The sequence below is a fragment of the Balearica regulorum genome, chromosome 20 (genome assembly GCF_011004875.1).
Source record: "Balearica regulorum gibbericeps isolate bBalReg1 chromosome 20, bBalReg1.pri, whole genome shotgun sequence".
Lineage (NCBI taxonomy): Eukaryota > Metazoa > Chordata > Aves > Gruiformes > Gruidae > Balearica > Balearica regulorum.
Genome location: NC_046203.1, coordinates 9,776,966 through 9,797,285, shown reverse-complemented (window position 1 = coordinate 9,797,285; position 20,320 = coordinate 9,776,966). Strand labels below are relative to the sequence as shown.

The following is a 20,320-nucleotide window of genomic DNA, read 5'->3' as shown; positions in this document are numbered from 1 at the left end:
TAGGAGGCTCAGCGGGAACAGAGATTTTTGTGAAGGTGGCTCTATTAGCACCCAGCTCTGAGCTCCCTCACAAGTCCTGCCCATGGGATGTGGGACGCTATGGTCAGAGCTTGGCTACTGGGACCATGTTTGCACACCCACATTCCTGGTCAGCAGTTTGAAGAAAACAGAGATGACTTACGTAAGATCATCTGGGACATGCACTGAGAGATGGATATCAGCACAAGAAGCCCTTCCTGTTCTCCCTTTTACTATCTTCCTCCCTGTCCCTCCTCGCAGTTACTCACCTCCTGTGACAGGGACATAGGAGATCCGGTAGCTGTCCACACGAGTGCGAGGGGGTGTCCAGCTGACCGTAGCAGAGTTTTCCGTGATGTCAGAGAAAGAAATTCCCTTGGGAGATCCAACAACTGTCAGTGGAGAACAGAGAACAAACACACCATAGAAAGAAAAGGTAAATAATTTGTTTATCAGTCCTTAGTGCTGGAACACTGATATGTCTTATCCCTCTATCCCAAGAGCTGATGCTATCAATATTCGGTCCTAAATAACACTAATGCAGAGAGTAACCAAACAGTTAATGGTCTTATTACATACTGACAGCAACAATCTATTTGGTCTAAATTTTCCTTTTTCAGTAACATTACAGTAGTGTATACCTTAAAAATACTCCAGACATATCATGCACATAGAAGTAACAGAATTTCAGTGTTATAGAAAAGTGTGGAGGAACACTTACAGGAATGCCATTCTATTACCCAGAAGTCATTGTATTTATAATTTTTTCTACCCCAGTTTCACTTGGATGATTTTTAGACTTTCCATTGAGTCTCAGAGCTCTATCTGTGACACACAGCAATGGCAGCCCTTAGTGGACAGATCTCTCTTCCTGAGCATAAAGTTTCTACTACAGGGTGCCTAAAAAAGACCTGGACTCAGTTGCATGAGTTCATCAAGGGTCCATCCTCTCAAGCACTGACTGCCAGTACTTCTGTTGGCTTCAAACTAGAAGCGACAAGATTTTCTTCTTGGAATCTCTATCTGAGACCATGATTTTTCTTAGGTATGTTCAAGCACATCCATCCAGAGGATATCCAAGTACCACCATCATGAGGAAGGCACTTGTGGTTCCACTGCAGCTCTTCGTCATACAGCCCAGCCTTTCTGTGTACAAACCTGAGCACTACATTTGCCCATATGAATTAGATCAGTAAGCTGGGCAAACAAAGCCCAAGTTTTGCCAAAATGACCCAATCTTAAGATGCAAACCAACACATATCTGAAACATTCCAGTTTAAGGCTTAATTAAGCAACTGCAAAACAAGCATGGAAAGGGCTTCTGGAAGGACATAGTAAAGAGACCTGCCACATTCAAAATTTACATTGAGCATCTCACTTCCAATTTGCTTTTTTTGACTGTAACCAAAACAACCCTGACACGTGTTAAAAAAATAAACAGCCCACACAGAGTAGGCCATTAACGCAGAGGAGAGATACCAAACATCAGCCACATTAAGAGTGGTGGAGATAGGCTGAGGGCAGGGGAAGGGGGGCAAGAGGAGAAAAAAAGTGACTGTGCTTGAAATAGCTTGGAAAGAACGTGTCTGCGGGAAAGAAGTCAGAGGGCTGTTTGTTCCATGTGTCCCCAAAGCTCTAGCAGCAATGCACTAAATCAACTGAAAGGCAAGGAAAGAAAAACAACGGAGCTCTCAAGAGACATGTAAATTATTTCTCTGGAGCTCACTAGACATTGCATTTGTGGGGTTTGCTCACATGGAAAAGCCAAAGAAAGAGAGAAAAGAATTAAAGATAACAAAGAAAGCAAGGTGGGGTCAGTAAAGCTACACAGCACACAAAGTTGCTACCGATTTAGGTACAGTCTGAAGGAAACAGAAGACCATAAAGAAAACTTGGGAAAGAGAGAGAAGTGAAAATCACATTGATTTTGCTCCACATTGCAGGTACCCTTAGTGAAAAGTGCTAGTGATGACTCTGGAGACCTAAGAGATGGACAAGCACTCAGTTTTCATACACATGGGAAATTCCAGCCTTTCTCAGAAAATAAAGAACAAAATCCATCCCATTTAGACTCTGCTGTGCACACATCCATGGGCTTCATGCTTATTTTCTGTACCAGGTGAACTGCGTAACAAACAGTAGTAAGAAGAGCCTTGACTATGTGAGAGTTCCACATCCCCAACTATCCCAACTGCAGCTACTTTCCTGGGAGCAAACCTGGCAAAGAAAATATAATGGACCATCAGAGCAAGCACCAGTCCTGGAGTGAGTCCCAGAGATGCAAGAGAGTGGTACCTTTGAGCACAGGGAAATGAAAAAGGAGCAAATGAAACCATCTTCCTGAGCACCTGAAAGCCAAAATTAAGCAGGCATAAAAAGTGGCTCATAAAAACCCCTCAGTTCATCTGTTGGGCAGATACAGGTAATTAGCATTATCCTCCAGCATCATTCCCCATTAGCTGTACGAGAGACAGAGAACTTTCCTGTGAGGTTGCTAAAGCACCCATGATACCTGAGTAGCTGCTATTCTTTGGGGATTTTTTTGCTAAAAGCTTGTTCTTTCATTACTAACAGACTATAGGGGTATGTTCGCTGGCTTTCTTCTCCTAAGCAACAGGAAGCATTAGGTTGCATTTATCATGTATAAAGAGCATTTGAAGTGTCTTCTGATCCTCCCAGATGAAAAATGCTGTCACAGTGTGGCAAAACTCCATTAGAAGAAGAGTAAAGTTGCAGCATGAGACTCACACTTCCTACCAAGGATATTAAGTGGCACAGAGCCATGTTGTGGTCCCCTGGTGAGGGCTGAATTGCAGCTTAGCAGACACAGAAGACACTGACTGTCCCTCAGAGCAGCAGTGGACAAACTCCCTTGTGTCAACTTCATTAGACACTGCAGATCGGTATGATGCTGCCTTGTACTACAGTGATTTTATAATTAATGTTTTCTATCACAGCAGAATTGATGAGGGTAAAACGCAGAGGGCAGGGAGAGTGGGTACCATCATCACCCCAAAGAGGATAACCTTTTATCAACATTATCATCAGCAGTTCTGGGGGAAAACTATTGCTGTTCACTTGTACGTACAAATAAATAATGGAGGAAGAAGTACTTGTGATGGGGGTGGGAAGATGTGACTTTAATGTCGACCCCCCCGCCCAGTGGTTTCACACCACATTCCTGGTGTGATGGGAGCAAGGGAGATCGGCTCAGCCTTCGGGCAAGCTACCAGCTGCAGGACCAACACAAACTACATGGAGAAAATAGCAAATGCCAGTCCTACCCTGCTCATTCTTTCCATATCCAAAGCCATGGCTGTGACTAGAGCAACTGCCTTACTTCTTAAAAGAGAAAGAAGGAAAGGAAACCACAGAGGAGGACAAGGCAGCAAAAGGTGAACATTGCAAGGTCTTTCCTCCCTCTCCTTCCTTATGGCAGGTGGGTGGTTTGCTGTACAGAGAGGAGAGGTCAGACCCTCAGGGAGGATGGCTTGGCAATGGCAAACACCCTCAACTGCACCAGTTACACCAGCTGAGGACATAATCCCTGAAGATTGCATCTGTGCATGCAAGGGTACGTGCCCAGGTAGGGAAGAAGGGGGAAGATGTGAGTGATAAACACAGAGAAGGATTTTCAATCTAGATTATTTTCCTGCCTTCATTTCCATGGTAGTGTTTGGTTTAGGTTTGCTGGTCTGTTTGCTAGCTTTGTTCCAACTGTTATTTTACTATCATCTCCTCTACTAAAGCTAAAGACTTTCTAGCTAATTTATTCCTTGCTCACTTGTAACTTGTACACAGGCCAGAATAAAGGAAGGCTGAATATAGGCCTGTTTGAGCTACCCCCTTCAGGCACAGAAATATTTCTTTGCAACCAGACTGGAAATGCTCTAAATATACATGTTTGTCTAATAATCAACTCCTAAAAAAGGAATCGGTTAGATGCCTTGGTGGCCCAGCTACCCAATGTGGTGTAACCTGCAGTCCAAATTATTTAGCTGGATTTTTGTGGCTCCAGCTCTATTATCAATTATCCATGGGCTATTTACATCTGACAAACATCTTTTGGGCTATTGGCTTCAGTAGGTGACATGTGCTAAATCTCCCTGAAAGAACTGAATAAGAATGTAGTCATGAGGAAAATTATAACTCTTAGTGGTTTACCATAAATATCCTAGAAGTCAGTGAAAATGGGGACATGCTGCTAACAAATGCAGTTGACTTTAAACATCCCTCTCCATTATGAGTCAACCCACATGAGCCTGGAGGACGGTGGCTTGTGATGGATGCATGTTCTGCTTCATGTAAATGTCTGGGTGAGTGTATATATGCCCTGGCTGTTTATTCAAGGGATATGATGGCAATCAGTGGGGCTGGTCAGAAATGTGCCTTTCCATGTTAACGACGGGCACCACAGACGTTAAGGTGAATAATGAGGCCGCGCTATTTCAGGAAAAGCTGCTCAGTACTGAGTTACCGTTGCTTCTTTTCTGTACGTTGTCTGAAGTATACTGCTATAAATGGGCAAATGCCTCTTTCGTGCACTTCAGCTGGCTTCCTCACACACTGAATTTACCCGTCCCCTTCTCATTCCCCTCCTCCCAGAATTAGGTTGATCTGAAAGTACTGTGTTTTCATCTCAGCAAGCTCAAAATTTTTAAAAGAGAGACTTTGCGTCCCAGGACATCGCTTCATTTGCTTTAGATTTAAATATCTTTCCAAATGAAACCATGATTTTGGTGGAAAATATTGAAAAGCTTCATTCAAAAATGCTAAAATGAAACACTTCAAATTATAAACCTTTTTTTGTTTCAATTAATTTTGGACATTCAACCTAAGCCTTGAGAACTTTTTACTTGACTAGTATCTGCATATTTTAATAGAAAAATAATATAAGAAAAAATATTCTGGTTACAAATAGCAAAAACTTCCTTCTTCTCCCTGGCACTGAGAAAATAAGGCTCGGTTCTGGTGGAGATTTTGCAGAAATATATATAGGTTTAGGCTAACTTCAGACAGAAGACATTTGCAGATATGTTTACCATGTTTCTTCATTTGTGTGAGACTATGAAAGGCAAGAACTCCAGCTTTGTGGAACTGGCATGCTGCGATTGAGGATTAAGGCCTTGCTATTTTTAAAACAAAATGGTGTGAATTGCAGTCATACCTGCATCTTTTCTTCTGGATGATTTTACTGGGTAAGTCACTAAGCTAATTTACAGCAGGATTTTTGACACACGAGAATGAGAATATATAGCAACTTCTGCTGATGGAGTTCAAAGCTTTGATTTTGCAAGAAACTCTGGTTTATTTTGAATTATCAAGCACATGTTGCTCCTGGTAAGATCAGTCTAAGTTAACAGTGCTTGGTCCTTTGCTGATCAAGCCATAAATAAACTTCTCAATAGCTCTGGTAAATTCATTTTGTCATACCTCTTTTCTAGGCAGGTAAATTGTTGTGGAGTGGTGAGCCATGACACTTAGGGACACTTAGTGGACTTGGCAGTGCTAGGTTTACAGTTGGACTCAATGATCTTAAAGGTCTTTTCCAACTTAAATGATTCTATGATTATATGTAATTAGTCCCAGGAAATCACTGAAAAAGGCCGATAGAGAGACAATATTTCTTGGCTTTCAAAGACAGTGCTTTAATTGCTAGACTCTGTTGCCTAATTCCAGATCATGAAAGTAATTAAATAAAACCATATTAAATAGACAGTGATGAAGCTAAAGAATCTGAGATGATTGATTATAAATAACTACACCACACTGAACCAGAAAAGGAGAGATGTTGAAAGAAACAGGCATGAACGTGTTACACTTTTCCTACTGCAAAGACAATACCTGTGGTTGCTACTGCATTTACGGGTTGGGAACGCCGTCCACTGCTAACTCCATAGAGCTCAATTTCATATTCAGTACCCTCTTTCAGCGCTGTTATATCCTGAGTGCGCTCATGGCCTGGTACTATTAGTTCCAGTGGATCAGACTTCCTCTTGGTGTCCCTGATTTTTAGAACAAAACTGTCGAAAACCCCATCATCTGCAGTCCAGGACAGACGGAAGCCATCTGGAGTAGCATCTGAAACCAGAAGGTTGTCGACCTCGGGTTCTGCTTCTAAAAAAGGAGATGATAGCAGCAGGGAAAAGAAATGATTTGTTAATCAGTTCATTAGAGACCTGCCTGAGGTCTGGATATAGCATACTGCAAGAATCCAACCACAGTTCTAAGAAAGGGAAACAATCTGCTATTGGGGGGGGAAAAAAAAAAAGAATATTAGCATTATACACATTCTGAAGAAGATATATGTGAGTGTGTGCAGGCCCATTCAAACTTTCACTCTTTAATAGCAAATCCACTGCATGAACATACGCCATTTGCCTCTGACATGCAAAGTTACACATGCTAACAGTACATTTCATGTGCATTTCTCCCTTACTACCTATGTGAAACCTTTATGCATGATAAAAACAAGCTCTTGTTATAGAACTGCAGGCATGCCTGTAATATTGTCAGGTCTCTCTCTGTTAGGAGGACAACATAGAAACCACTTGAAAGAGTCTTTTTCTTCATGCAAAACCCTTATTTCATGCACTTCTGGCATCTGTGATGCTTCTGATCAGATGAATCCTTTACCTCGATACTAAACAAATGCTGGAGCAGCAAAGGGGAATCAAGAAACTTCACAGCTCTTAAACAGCACACTTAAATCCAACTGCAAGACCTACTGTCTTTAGTGAAAGAACCCATTTAAGAGGATCCCAGGAGCTGTAAGTTATTAATTACCTGCAAAATATCTTTAGCTTAGTATGGTCAGGCATCACTACCTAGAGAAATGCTACTGGAGTGGTTACTATCTTACAGCATCTCCAATGCACTTCTTCCACACAAAGACATTCCTACTTATTTTCTCATGAACCTCCAATCAGTTGACCCTCAACTTTACTGCTGCAATAGTCAGCAACATGCAGATGAGACTTGATGGTTATGGGGCTAGAGAATCAGCCTGCAGTGATTTTTCAAGAAAGCTCAAATGCTGCTGGAAAATGACAGCTATGACGAGGTTGAAAACATGAGCTAAGGTTTTCTGGAGAGAGATGGCAACTTTATGGGTGGCAATGATCACACTCGATAGTCTGTGGGTGCAACCCACACAGACAAGTGAAAGAAAGGAGGCCACAGGCAAGAAATCCAGTATGATTCCTCCTGAAGGTCCTGTTGGTTGGCAAGTTGGAGAATGCTGATGTGTCCAGCAGCAGTTAACAAGACGAGCTCCCACATGCAGCCATTTTTCTTTAAAGAATTCAGTTAGAAGTACCTGCATGACCATACCAGAACTTTGACCCCTCAACCCACATCATGCGCCTCTACAGGACCCCTCATAAAGACAAAAGGGAAACATCAAGTTAAAAGGAACAGAATTTCATTGGTGAACCTATCAATCATGAGGAGTTATGTCTAGCCACGATGCAGAAAAGGATGCAAAAGCCAAGGTTTGCTTTGCAAATGGATTACATAAAACATCTTCCATGTGAGAAGAAAAGCAAGAAAGAAAGGGTGGAAGAGAACAATTTGTTCACATTAAAATACCTGTAACAGCCACAGTGCTTAGGGGCTTTGTTTGGTGCCCCTTGGCAAACCCATAAAGCATAACCTCATAGCCAATGCCAGTAATAAGGCCTTTAAGCTTCAGTTGCCGCTGGGCTCCCGTAAGGAGGAACTCCTGTGGGTCCAGCAGCTTGCCAGAATCCACCACGACTACTAGAAAGTTGTCAAAGGCATTCTCCGATGCCATCCACGACACTGTGAACCCATAAGGGTTAATATCAGAGACAGTTAGGTTTTCCAGTGGGGGCATGGCCTCTAAAAGAAGGGAAGGTGCAAAAACACACAAAAAAAAAGAAGCGAAAAACATTGCAAATTAGGAAATGTCACAGATTCCACCAAACATAAATCACATTTTTCCCCAAAGTATGGATTTAACAGAAGTGCATAGCCAGGACCACAAGAATAGGATTTTCAATGGAGCCTCCAGAAGTTAGATGCTCAAATCTTAATTTTCACACCAAGGGTGTCTCAGCACCTCACCTCACAAGCTCTATTGAAATTCCTTCCAAGCTCGCTGTGTAAGCGCATTTCTTCTGTTAGACATGCACTGTAAGACAGTCATAACCAAAACTGTTGTAGAAATGCTATGCATAATGCTTTAATTTCCTGCCATTTGTGTCCACCATCAGTGCTTTAGGGACAAGCCTCAACTTTGGCATTCAAATTTCCTGGTTTTTGCTTCTTTGCCTCTCTACTTCACGTGAGTATCTCTAGCTTTTACTTTTCAATGGTGGAGGGGTCAGAGATGCCAGCAGGACTGCCAGAAGCAAGACATTAATCAGTTAGGGTCACAGCCAGTGCAAGTACTAAATACTTGCAAGATTTTTTTTGCGGGGAACAGGAGAGAAGCCAGAGTTTGCGCTGGCTAAGGGCAGGGGCTAATGACTGCAGAACAGAGCAATAATCTGCCCAAAGAGCTTCACAGGCAGCTGCTAGTATGGTATGTTGACAACTTAAAGAAATTCCAGTGAGGGGTCTTTTTTTTTTTTTTTCACATCAACATGACATTTGTCAAAGTTTAGAGGCTATGGATCTACTCCCCAAAACTTTCCCACCAAGTCTCTGGGGGAAAAAAAAAAAAAAAAAGTGCCAAATTTTCACAAGACAGTTTCTCAGTATATTTTGCTCACTCAAAATCTGACAAGTCAAATAGAAAGATCAACTGGCTCTGGCTCTGCTAAGCCCTGGCCTTGATCCTGGATCCCAGGCATTGTTAGTAGTTCTCCGAATTATTTGACAAACCTTACTTTGTTGGCTCAGGAGCTAACTCATCTGATCTTCCAATCGCTCAAATTCTACTCGTGAGAAAATACCAGTTAGTTAATCACAGAACTTTCTCTGGGAAAGGGTTTTGGATTTGGTTTTGACATTTTACAACTGCTGAAATTGATTTTCTGTTAGAATTTGGCATAAAAATTCCCTCCTAAAGTTTTATAATTTGGAAGTCCTTATGTTTTGATGTTTACACATTTGGGTGCCAGAGATTCAGCTTAAATTTACTCGATTTGGAGACATTTTTGCAGCTTACTTGCTTCTAATCAAGCAACCTCAAAGATTCACATTTTGATTTGGTCTCTGGGAGGATGGGTAAACAAATAATGAGCCCAAAATGCTGAAATTATTTTCCTGGGATAGGTGTTGAGTGACACCAACACTCTAAACCCAGCAGGTTTACATGAACTGCTGGCACATCCTTCTGCTGTGTGGCACAGGTTTACCTAGCTGTGGGAAGATTCCTCTCAGAATACCAACGTCCACAGTTCATTTTCAAAAAGGAAGCACTTGTGCTCTGGTGGAGCAAAAGAAGAGGGGTTTTGAAAGCAAAGAGATGCTTACTTCTAACTACGTGACTAAATGGCATTGGGGCAGATCAGAGCTGGTGCAAAATACAACCATTTGCCTTAAGGGAAATGATCATGGACATTGCCTTTCACAGAAACTGAGAGCCCAGGTGCTGGGAGGGATGCTGCTACTGGAGGGAGACTCCAGAGGCCTCTCAACTCACTAACTAGTGAGTTAACTCACTAACTAGTACTCATCCTAGAAATTTTTTTTAAGGTCAACACGACTGGTCTAACCCATCCTCACACTCAGTTTGCAAACAAAGCCATTGTTGCTGGACAAGATATTCAGTGCTGTAGAGAGTATTTTTTTATTTTATTTTTTTTTTAATCCATGCTGGAATATATATTTTTATAAGTCAATAAATAGACTCCAAACCTTTAAGCAGGTACCTGTCATGACAAAAGCAGTGAGGGGCTCTGTGTGAACACCTGCACTGGTGGTCCCCTTAATGTTAATGTCATAGCCAGTGTAATCTAGCAGGCCTGAGATGTGAGCGCTGCGAGCACCTCCCGACACCGTGAGCTCCTGGGGTTCATGTGCTGCATAGGAATCTCTAATGTGTATAACAAACTTGGCAAAAGGCCCATCTCTTGTGGTCCATGAGAGGTTGAAGCTGTCGGGGGTAACGTTTGTGAGTGTGAGCGTGCCCAGCTGTGGCTCAGCCTCTGAAGGAGAAAGGAACACAGGTCAAGAGACAGCGTTACTCCGGGGGGAGCTGGGGGAATTAGCAGTGGAGGTTTATAGATGCTGAACGTTTTAGCCTTGTTTTGCAGCGGTTGAATTAAAAAAAAAAAAAAAAAAAAAAAAAAAAGAGCATTGCAAAGCTGTTTTGTAAGGTTTTGGAAAGAAGCTGCTGAAATTAGTGCTGACTCTTAATTTATTCTTTTATTCCATTTTCTTAAAAACTCTCAATTTTTCCTAATGAAATGTGGGCCTGATTTACAGAAGCACCAACAGCCTACAGCCATAAAACCATAGAAACTGCAGGAACTCTGCACCGCGAATTTGATGGGAATACAAACCCACAGCAATTGCAAAGTAGATAAATAGGATTCAGGCAGAAATTAGGTGAGTCCAAAACAGACATCCCTGAAATCCCAGTTCAGCTTCTGTTTAGTGTTTCTGTTGCCTGGAGTTGTAGATACTTTTATTTTTGGCTGCTGAAGTTTATGAGGGTTTTCAGTCCTAACAGTGATTATCTCAGCACTAATCTCAGGCCAAAACCTCCCTGGGCTCCACAGATAAGGTGTTCCTCATCCTCTGATTAGGCACAATCAGAGAATATCTAATAGACTGAACAAAAAGCCCCCCAACATTGCTGTTGCTCTCCTTTCTGACTGTTCAGTGGTCAGGGCACGTCTTTAAGAAGCAAAGACTTTTCTTTTCTGCCAGAGGGAATTAAAAATTACATCTCTCCCTTGCCAGGAGAGAAACTTGGCCTTCAGGCTATAGGAAGGGGAGAGCTCCTCACCCGTCCTGTTTTAAAGCTATTCCATTTAGCATAAAATCATTAAAGATTCATTAGAGCACAGAGAGAGCACAAACATGACCCAGGTGGTCAGAGAATCCTGTGTCTGCTCTCAAGGCTGTTTTTCTGATTTTCTCTTGCCAATTGAGTATAAAGCAAGAACACCTTGGGAGATGCAGCCAGTGAGATACAGGAAAATAACTATGTAAGTGATTCATGCTGGGAGAAAAGTAAGAAAGATGTATCCCACCGACAAAGAGAACAGTGAAAAAATGAAATCCTTTTCTTAACTAAAACATGAACTGCTGCAAGATGTTCCAACTTCTACTCCCGTCCCTCATGGCAAGACTTTTAAATAATAGTCCACCTTCTCTGGAAATGTCTAGGAACTGGTGATTCCAAGTGGCCCCAATTAAGGACACATGCTGTTGTCATGCAGTCAACCAGTGACCGTCAATGCCTTCATGGCTGACAATGAAGATGTCACCATGTAAGCATGGTACTTCTAAAGACAGGGAAGGAGATGAGAAAATATCCACAAAGCAAACAGGCTTGGGTGCGGAACCCAGTGAAACGGAGCATGGAGCCATCAGCCCCGCATGCAGGTCAGAGAGGACAAACCGATCCTTTCCAATCTCATCCTGAAATGGCCACATTCCTTCACATGCCACTTGCATCCAGTCAGGCACGTTCACATCATGACACCCAGACTCCAAAGAACACTACATGCAAAATAAGTTGGAATTATCTCTTCAGGCAAGTCTTAGTGATCTTCCGCCATCCTGGAATCACTATCACCACAGGAAAAGCTCTGACATCCAGTGCAAGAAGACAGGTCTTAGAGAATCAAAGGTAGCAATGCAAGTGCCAGAGTGGTGGGCTGACCATCAAGAAAGGGTGAACTTGCTTTTTTGAGCCCTGCTCTCTGCTGGGAACACACAAAAATGCTAGGCAAAGAAGAACATCAGAACTAGCACAAGGTGGCCAGAACACTCCATGCAGTTTTGGCTGGTCATTTAGCATGCTGCATGAAACTCCCTCAAGAGATGCAAATGTCTTGGAAGACATTTGGTTTTAAGAACGAAGAACCAAAATGGCATGCAGGTGCCTCTCCAGGCTGATAAAGACATGAAGGCCTCCCACCCACAACAAAGCAAGTGAGGATGGGATGAACAGGAACTTTATTCCAGATGAAGTGCAAAGAAACTCTGAAAAATATTAACCATCTGGAGCAAGTCAGTTATATATACACAGAACTTGCAGATAAGTGTATATATAAGGAAACCAATCACGGTTTACTACTGGCTCCCTTAATGCTGGGGGCACTTTTCCAGCCTTTTCCATTGTCTCAGATCTCTCTTTTTCTATGTGCTCTCAAGCCCAGCTTATTTCAGCCTCCCCTCATATAATTTACCAAAGGAACGATGATGAGTTGGAGCCATGTTTTAGAGCAGTTCGGTGGACAGCAAAAGAAAGAAGAGAAAAAAGCAAACCTGGAAGGTGAAACAGCGAAATACCTGTGGTTGCCAGTGCTGTCAAGGTCTGACCACCTTGCCCATCAATTACACCATGGAGTTGGACAGTGTAATTAGTGGCAGCTTTGAGGTTGGTGACTACATGGCGCCGGGAGGCCCCTGGCACTGTGTGCACCAGGGAGTCCAAAGGAAAGTCAGAGTTTCTGACTTCTAGAATAAAATGGTCAAAGGCATTGTCCTGCGCTTCCCACGTGAGTGACATGCTGTCTGAGGTAGCATTTGATACAGTGAGTTTGTTAAGGAGAGGTTCCTCTACTACAGGAAGAAAAACAAATGGAAATGTATTGCAATTATTAAAACCCGAAGTAACAAAATAAAATAATATAGAACTTTGAGTTCATATGAGCTACAGGTCACAAAAATCATCTAAGCCTTGTGTTTCTCAATGTTTTCCATATCACAACCCCTGCAGTCATCTGGCTCATGTTACCCATGATTCAGTGAGGATATTCACAATCTGCTGATGCTAGACACTGTACCTCTGTATTATCTGATCACTGAACTTTGATATTCTCTTTAATGTCACTGACCACATTAACCTATTGCTACGACAAATTGGTATGACAACTTTTTCTAAGATCATGTCAACAGGCAAAATTTGGCAGAGATATTAAATGATCACAACATGAACTAGTATCTGCCTACTATGAGAATGCACCTTCTACTTCTGTAGTCTAGCCCTCTCCTCCCACTTTCATACTGTAACTGGGTAGAGCACATTGAACATTTGACTTGCCTGTCTTTTCTGGAAAAACTGTCAACTGTAAAACCTCAAGATGCAGAATGTGCCAAGAAGTAAATGCCTACCTACTTCACTCACCAATGTCAAGTCAAATGGACTCTTTCAATCCCATGTAAACTGAATTCTGAAGCTGAATTCAAGCAATGCATCTGCCTTGTAGGAGTCTGCTGTCACAGACTGAAATGTGCCTGAAATCTATTTAGAGAATCAAGATAAAAACTATCTAGAAATCAGCTTATCTGAGAGAAATAATGTCTCCTCTATGCTGTGTGACAGATGCAAACACACGTTGCGAGGCTAACGTAATGAATCATCTACTTGGTTCTTGGAAAATTTGCTTTGCTTCTTATCTATGTCAGAGGTTGCGCCAACCTTAATGTCTGAACAAGAGCAAACTTATTATGTGAATGAAATTACATCACAATGTGATTGACTGACTTTGCTGGATGGGATGGTGGATTAACATTCACAATTCAGAACGTCTCCGGCAGGTCTTCCTTAGAAGGTGTCAAACAATGAGGTAGAGGATTTGGCAATGGGCAGACTTAAGGGGTAGCTGAGGGCAGGGAAAGGGGCACAACCTGTAAGGAAGAGTTAGAAGAAAGGAGAGTTAGCATTGAGGTAGGTTTTATATACCTGTTGTAGCTGCAGCAGTTATTGCCTGTGTGCGGAAACCATGTGAGATCCCATAGAGGTAGACAATAAAATCAGTGCTGGGGGAAAGCCCTGAGATATGAGCAGTTCTTGAATTGCCTGAGATGTTGAACTCCATGGGCTCCAGCAACCTGTTAGAATCAATAATTTCAATAGTAAAGACGTCGAAGTCCCCATTGGTGGTTGTCCAAGAAAGGTTGAAGCTTTCAGGAGTAATGTCGGAAACGGTTAGCTCACCAACTTCTGGGTGTATTCCTGAGGAGGGAAACAACATTGGTCAGAAGGGGACAGCCCTGCACCTCCTCCTGCTCAGAAATGCCGTGCTTCTCTCTGCTCATGCTGGCAGCATTCCAAGCTGCCATTGGAGAAAAGGGTTTGAGTAAAAGCTTGCTACAAGCAGACAAGTACTAAGGGGAAGAAATCAAATGAAAGCATCTCAAAATGTTAAATAAGAAAAAAGAAAGAAAAAAAAAAGAAAATAAGCTTTAAAGCCATCAGCCATGAGTCTTTGAGGTCTGAGCATGAAAGCAGATGCAAAAGAACTGTTCTGAATGCCCCAGGGGCATTTGGAAAAGTCAGCTTCCAGTTTTAGGAGAAGCTAAAACTAGAGCTATTGCTTTATCCAAAGGAAAAGTTTGTGTTTTGTTTGCTCTTCTACTTTCCCTTTCAGCTTAAGCCTATGAAAGCTGGCACGTAACTTTGGAGCTGGAGCCAAAATGCAAACCTTGAGGTTTCCTCCTCTCTGTAGACATCCTGATGTGTTACAGGAAGGCTCAGAAAATTCTTACAATTGGACATCCCCAGAAGGGAAAATTTTGAAAAGCTGGGTGCTGAGCATGACCCAGAAAGGGAAGGGAAAACCTCAGCAGGGCATCTTCTGCTGTTTTTATTAAGTTAATAAAAAGAGAGCACATTGCGTATTTAGGCAGGACACCCATGATGTCTGTTTTCTTGTTTGTCCCTGTACAGCCTCCCTTGTCTAGCCACATTTGTCTGTTTTCAATGGGCAATCTGCTACCAGCTCACACTCAGGACTCTCAAAGCACAGGACTTCTAGCCTGCAGCGACACACAGCCCAAGGCTGTGTCTTGTGCCAGACACGTTGCTACCTAAGCCAGGCGGCTTAAAGCATTACTGAAACAAGCAAGCTCTACTGCGTTTAATGTTTTAATTTTGTTTAGTTCTTATGTGTACTTTTATCCCCTTCTGTGCTGGGTAATATGTGCCTTGGGACATCAAATATGAGCAAGCTCTGGCCATCTGACAATCACAGGAGGTTGCAAAGGTCTGTAAGGAAGCCCAGAGGCAGCAGATATTCTCTACAAGAAATTATCTGAAGGAAGAGCCACTAGTGCCCGTTTATTGCCAATTAATTCATACCTTGATCGTTACCAATGATCATAGCACCTGGAAGAACCAGTGAGCCATACAGGACAGACGTAAGTATACATTTACCTCTGACAGGCAAAGCTCATGATAAGCTCTCATTTAAAACTGATGTCTTTCACAAGATCAGCTAGAAAATTATTTTTGTGGCTCTTGACTAGTTTCATGCAACCTTCTGATAATGTGGGGCCTACCTTCCTTCTGACAGGTCAGTTTTATGCCAGGGTAGTTCTGCTGAATTTGGTCTTCTTCCATTATTCCTTTTCCAGACCAATTGGACTGTTTAACAACCTTATGTGGCTTAATATATGATACTACTCTTGGTAGGAGTTCACTTGCGGTTTTTTCCTATATGAGAACATATAGAAGGTGTCTGTCCTTGTCCTGGACACAGATGCACACATTATACCCTTGAGTTTGTATTTGCACGGAAGCTGGTGCATAATTTCAGAGGCAGCTTCTGAAGGGTAAAAACTAAGCATACTCTCAGGCTTTGATTATCCGGGCTATAAAGAACAGATTTTTATAATTTTACAAGGCAACCTGGGCTTTCTCAAGCGTGTACAACAGTTGACTTTTGCTGTTAGTGTCAACCAGCAGAAAAGCAAGTAAAGGGAACAAAACAAGCCATTCTGAGGTGGGGAGAAAAAAGCATTCCTAAAAGCAAAGGGCTCCATGGGGGCACTGAGACTCTTATTGGAAAGTCTGATCATGAGACATTTCCATGCCAGAGATGTTCAGCCAAGCTTTAATGAGTTCAGTGCACCCCATGCAAAGTCGACCAAGTGAGCAAGCTTTGCCGAGCAGTTGCAATAGCTCTGGCTCACATCCCTGTCTGCAAAGAAAGGGAGCCATGAGACTGGATGAGTGACTTGAAAAGATACCTGTCGTGGTTTCAACAGAAAGGGGTTTGGTCCTGTAGCCTTGAATCACACCGTGAAGTGTGATGTTATAACGTGTGTTGGCCTTGAGGCCTGTAACATTCACAAAGTGCAGTCTGCCTGGGACTGTGATATTCCGGGTTTCTTCAGGATTGTCAGACTCCTGCACCTGAATGATAAAGTTCTCATAGGCCCCGTCGGCTGCTGTCCAGGTGAGCTGGAAACCATCCCAGCCAGTCTCTGATACTGATAATTTTCCAAGCTCAGGTTCCTCCTCTGAATAAGGACAGAGAGTCAATCAGTTACTCAGATTACAGACTAGTGGTGATGATGACATATTATTTAATGATGTTCTGTGTTAATGAATTTCACTTGGAATTAGTGACACAGAGATGCACCCCCCCACACACATTTACATTCTCAGCTGCCCCACAAAACTTGTAAAGTCTCTTCAGAGACATGGCAAAACAGAACAGTAAGAAAAGAACTGTAACAAGAAATAACCACATTAATACTAAAAGACTGCTTACAGAAAGCAGCTTATAGACCATCTTACAGCTGCAAATGTTTTGACAACATTAATTACAACTCCCTATGAGAGAAGTAAGTATTACTATAACCACTTTACTGCACTACTGACAACTCAGTGTTTGCCATTATGAAGTGACAGTGAATACTGCAATAATGCCTGCAGTAAGGGTAGGAAGACACTGAGTAGTTAGGATCCGCATGTTTATGCTTTTAATTGTGTCCACATGAAGGATGCTATTTATTCTTCCAAACTATTTCTAATCCGAAACAATAAAGAAGGGGAAAATTCCTCCATGTCTGCATGTCTTCAGTTTAACGGATTTATCTTCCTTACATTACATCATTCTGTCCATAAAACCTTCCTGGAGGCAGAGAAGCTTGGATTTTCATAGTTACTGATATTAATCTCAAATCAAAATCTGCATTCGCAGAAATCAATATTCTCATATATCATCACTGGATGGCCACAGAAGTTGGGAACCATTAGAGGTAACTCTTTGAAGCTGCTAAATCTGAAAGTTTAGGTAATTTTCTCAGCAAGAATAGAAAGTCCTCTGTTACAGAGGAAATACAACCGATTCCTTAAAATCAGCAGGGAAAATAACAGAGTAATACCTGTTTTTTTTCTACATGGAAAATCTCGCTATATGATTTATCATTGGCCTGTGGAGTGTGATGACTTTCTAGCACTTTTCTTATTTACTTGCAATGTCGATACATAAGCATTATAATAAGAACAGAGTCTAGCTGAATAACCGCCATCTGCACGACTAAGAATTTATTAGAGACAGTGCTGGAGGGAATTGGATTGTAAACTTCAACTTTCAGCTTTATGCATACATTAAGGCAGAAGGTAAAGGGGCCCTGGAATAAATGAAAATTAGGCTCAGCAACAGTACTCAGATTTTCCCCCTGTAAAAAACAGAGTGCTTATTGTATGACTGCTGCATAGCCTTATACAGGTAGATGGGGTGGTATTTTCAGAGGTTGAGTGCTCATAGATCACAGCCAATTATCTTCAGTGAGATTCAGTAATGTATAGTAAATTGCTACTACTCAGGAACACAGAAGTTCTGACAAGCTTTTCCCATCCTGTTTGAAAGGAAGAGATTGTTTATGAAACAATACAATGATGTTCATAAAAAAACCCCCCAAAACCCAACACATTAATCCAGAGCTGTTTTGCTTTATCAGAAACAGAAATGAGACACACTGAGGCAAAATATGAATCCTGTCAAAATAGCACCATTTAGCTGAAAAAGAAAAAGCAGGACAGAAAAGGAACAGGTTGTATCAGAAATAATGATCTTTAGGTGGCAACAGAAACAAATAAAACAAACACATTTCCTTAAAATGAGAATGAAACTAAACCAAAAATTACAGTAAGGTAAAATCTTTTAAGTAAAAGCTGGATTATAATAAGTAATGCAGTAATCATCACAGCTTAAAAGCAATTCAGATTTCTCTGAAGAGTGCTCAGTTTCATTCGCCTCCTAGATGCAGAGTCCCTTTTCCTCCTGTTTGTTGCTCATGCATGTCTGAAATGGAAGCGCACGCAACCCCATCATGCTCTCTAGGGACCAAGAGATTCTCATACAAAATCATGCACCAACTTGGACTGTTGGAGACCTCCAAAAGCCTCATCCATAAAGCATCCAACATATATGACAATGTCATGGCAAACGATATCAAGGGATGATGTTTCTTAAAAAAAAAAAAAAAAAAAAAAAAGAGAGAACAAACCATTGAGAGATGAGACTGCTCTAGCCTTGTAGTAGATGTGAAATAATCTGCGTGTTTCTATGTAAATATTTTATCTCATGTTGTGAATTTAGTTTTGGGTGATGGACCGGTACAGTTATTAGTCTCCACCTAGATTCTCCAGATATGAATTTACACACTGGATTTTGATCATTACTTAACTGAGCCCTGTGGTATAGGCCTGTTTCCTCATGAAATTCATGTATTAGGGATAAGAGATGGAAGTTTTCAGAAAGGTATACTCCCAATGTGTTACAATCTTTTTTTTCTCCGACATCACCACTTCCATGCCAATGTTGCAAACTGCAACCTCCTCACAATCCTTCTTGTGTTTGAGCCACAATCCAGATAAATACCTGTAGCATCTTGCTATTTTCATGTGCTCTGTAAATAGCAGATGCATCAATGTCTCTCTTTGCATGCAATTTGAAAAGAGAGAATTGATGCTACATCACCTTAAAAGCTGCATGGGGCATTGCCCATGCTGCACCGCTCAAGGCTCTCATTCCATAGCAGTAAGAGTTTTATCCCGTGCAAAAGGAAGAAAGAAAAAAAAAACCTTAAGAAAGGCATCACTCACAAAGCCTAGTATTTCTGCAGTGGAACAGCAGTAGGAAAATGAAGTTCTGTATTTCAAAGAAGAAAAGGAACATATGGCTAATGAATCTATAGAAAATACCTGTAGCAGCTAGGGCTTCCAGGGACCAAGAGAGCTGACCTTGAGTGCTTCCATGGAGGTTAATCTGGTATTGTGTGCCAGCTGTGAGATTGGTAATTTCTGTTTCTCGATGGTTTCCCGGCAAAAAGATTTCCTGTGTTCTGTTTAAACTGGACAGGTCTTTCAGAGTGATAAAGAACTGATCAAATACCTCATCCTGTGCTGCCCAAGACAGGGTGAAACTACTGAAAGTCCTGTGTGTTATATTAAGATCATGAAGAGCACCAGTGGCTTCTGAGATGGGAAGGTCAGTGGGCACCAAAAGCAGAGCATGAGAATCAGTGCTGGGGGTTGTTAAATAACTTAGCTCTGTAGGTGCAGGGCTGGTAGGATTAAATGATGTTTCACTGTTTGAGTCTCCAGGTGTTGTGACTAGATGTGCTAAACAGAGGTAAATTACAAGTTAAAATTTCCTGATAATAAACCCCCAAATATACCAAAAGACAGCTAACATCTGCTACAAACCGGTTTGTGTGCTTTGCGTTAAAGAATTCTAAGAACAGAGAAAACAGATGGGTACTTCTTTTTTGGAGACTGAATCCAGGCCACAAGCAAAGGCAGCATCACCAAGCACAACATGGTTCTCCCACAACCACACTAACTACCAGATCCAGAGCAACAACCATTAAACACAGAGATGAGCTGAAATGCTTCCAGCAGAGAAATGGGCACATCCTCAGTTAATGTAAATCCGTACACTTCAACTACCTTCAAAGAAGCTCGCTAATTTACATCGGTGAGGATTTGAACCCAAAGTCTCAAACATGCCTTTTATCTTTACTACAGCATGTCACAAACCATAAGTGGAATGCATGCCAAATATTGCAAACGTATTCAGATCCAGCCTCAGAAATCAGCCACAGCAGAAGCATGCTAAATCTCATCCTAGCCAATCAAAAACAGACTTGGAGGAGTTATCCATCTGGATACATGCAGAATTTTCAAAAAAGACAGGGGGATACACAGCCTTACCTAAAAACCAAGACAGAAAGAACTTGAGCAATCTTTCTTTAAAGAGATTCAAAGGAATGGAAGGGAAAAAGACTTGGCCTTCAACATGCTGAATGATCTGTGAACATACCTTGTAGTACAGTCAGATTCTGAAAATCTGAGAACTGTGGAGATCACAGAGAATGTGTTTCTGATCACAGCTGCAAGGCAACAGGCAGGTGA

The 20,320-nt window shown here is 41.8% G+C and overlaps 1 protein-coding gene across 6 annotated transcripts in view; it reads right to left on the bottom strand.

Annotated features, from left to right (window-relative positions):
• The window catches only part of TNC (tenascin C), a 72,784-nt gene that overhangs the window by 12,180 nt on the left and 40,284 nt on the right, over window positions 1–20,320 (bottom strand). Inside the window, exons 11-16 of one of the 6 annotated variants that reach the window (XM_075772201.1) lie at window positions 16,141–16,413; window positions 13,853–14,125; window positions 12,457–12,729; window positions 7,609–7,881; window positions 5,863–6,135; window positions 288–410 (exon numbers count right to left, since the gene is read on the bottom strand). In XM_075772201.1, coding sequence (XP_075628316.1) covers window positions 288–410; window positions 5,863–6,135; window positions 7,609–7,881; window positions 12,457–12,729; window positions 13,853–14,125; window positions 16,141–16,413 — 1,488 coding nt within the window. Of the gene's footprint in view, window positions 1–287; window positions 411–5,862; window positions 6,136–7,579; window positions 7,882–9,860; window positions 10,137–12,456; window positions 12,730–13,852; window positions 14,126–16,140; window positions 16,414–20,320 lie in introns of those variants that run through there. The other 5 variants (XM_075772200.1, XM_010305069.2, XM_075772197.1 and 2 more) reach the window with 5 other exon arrangements.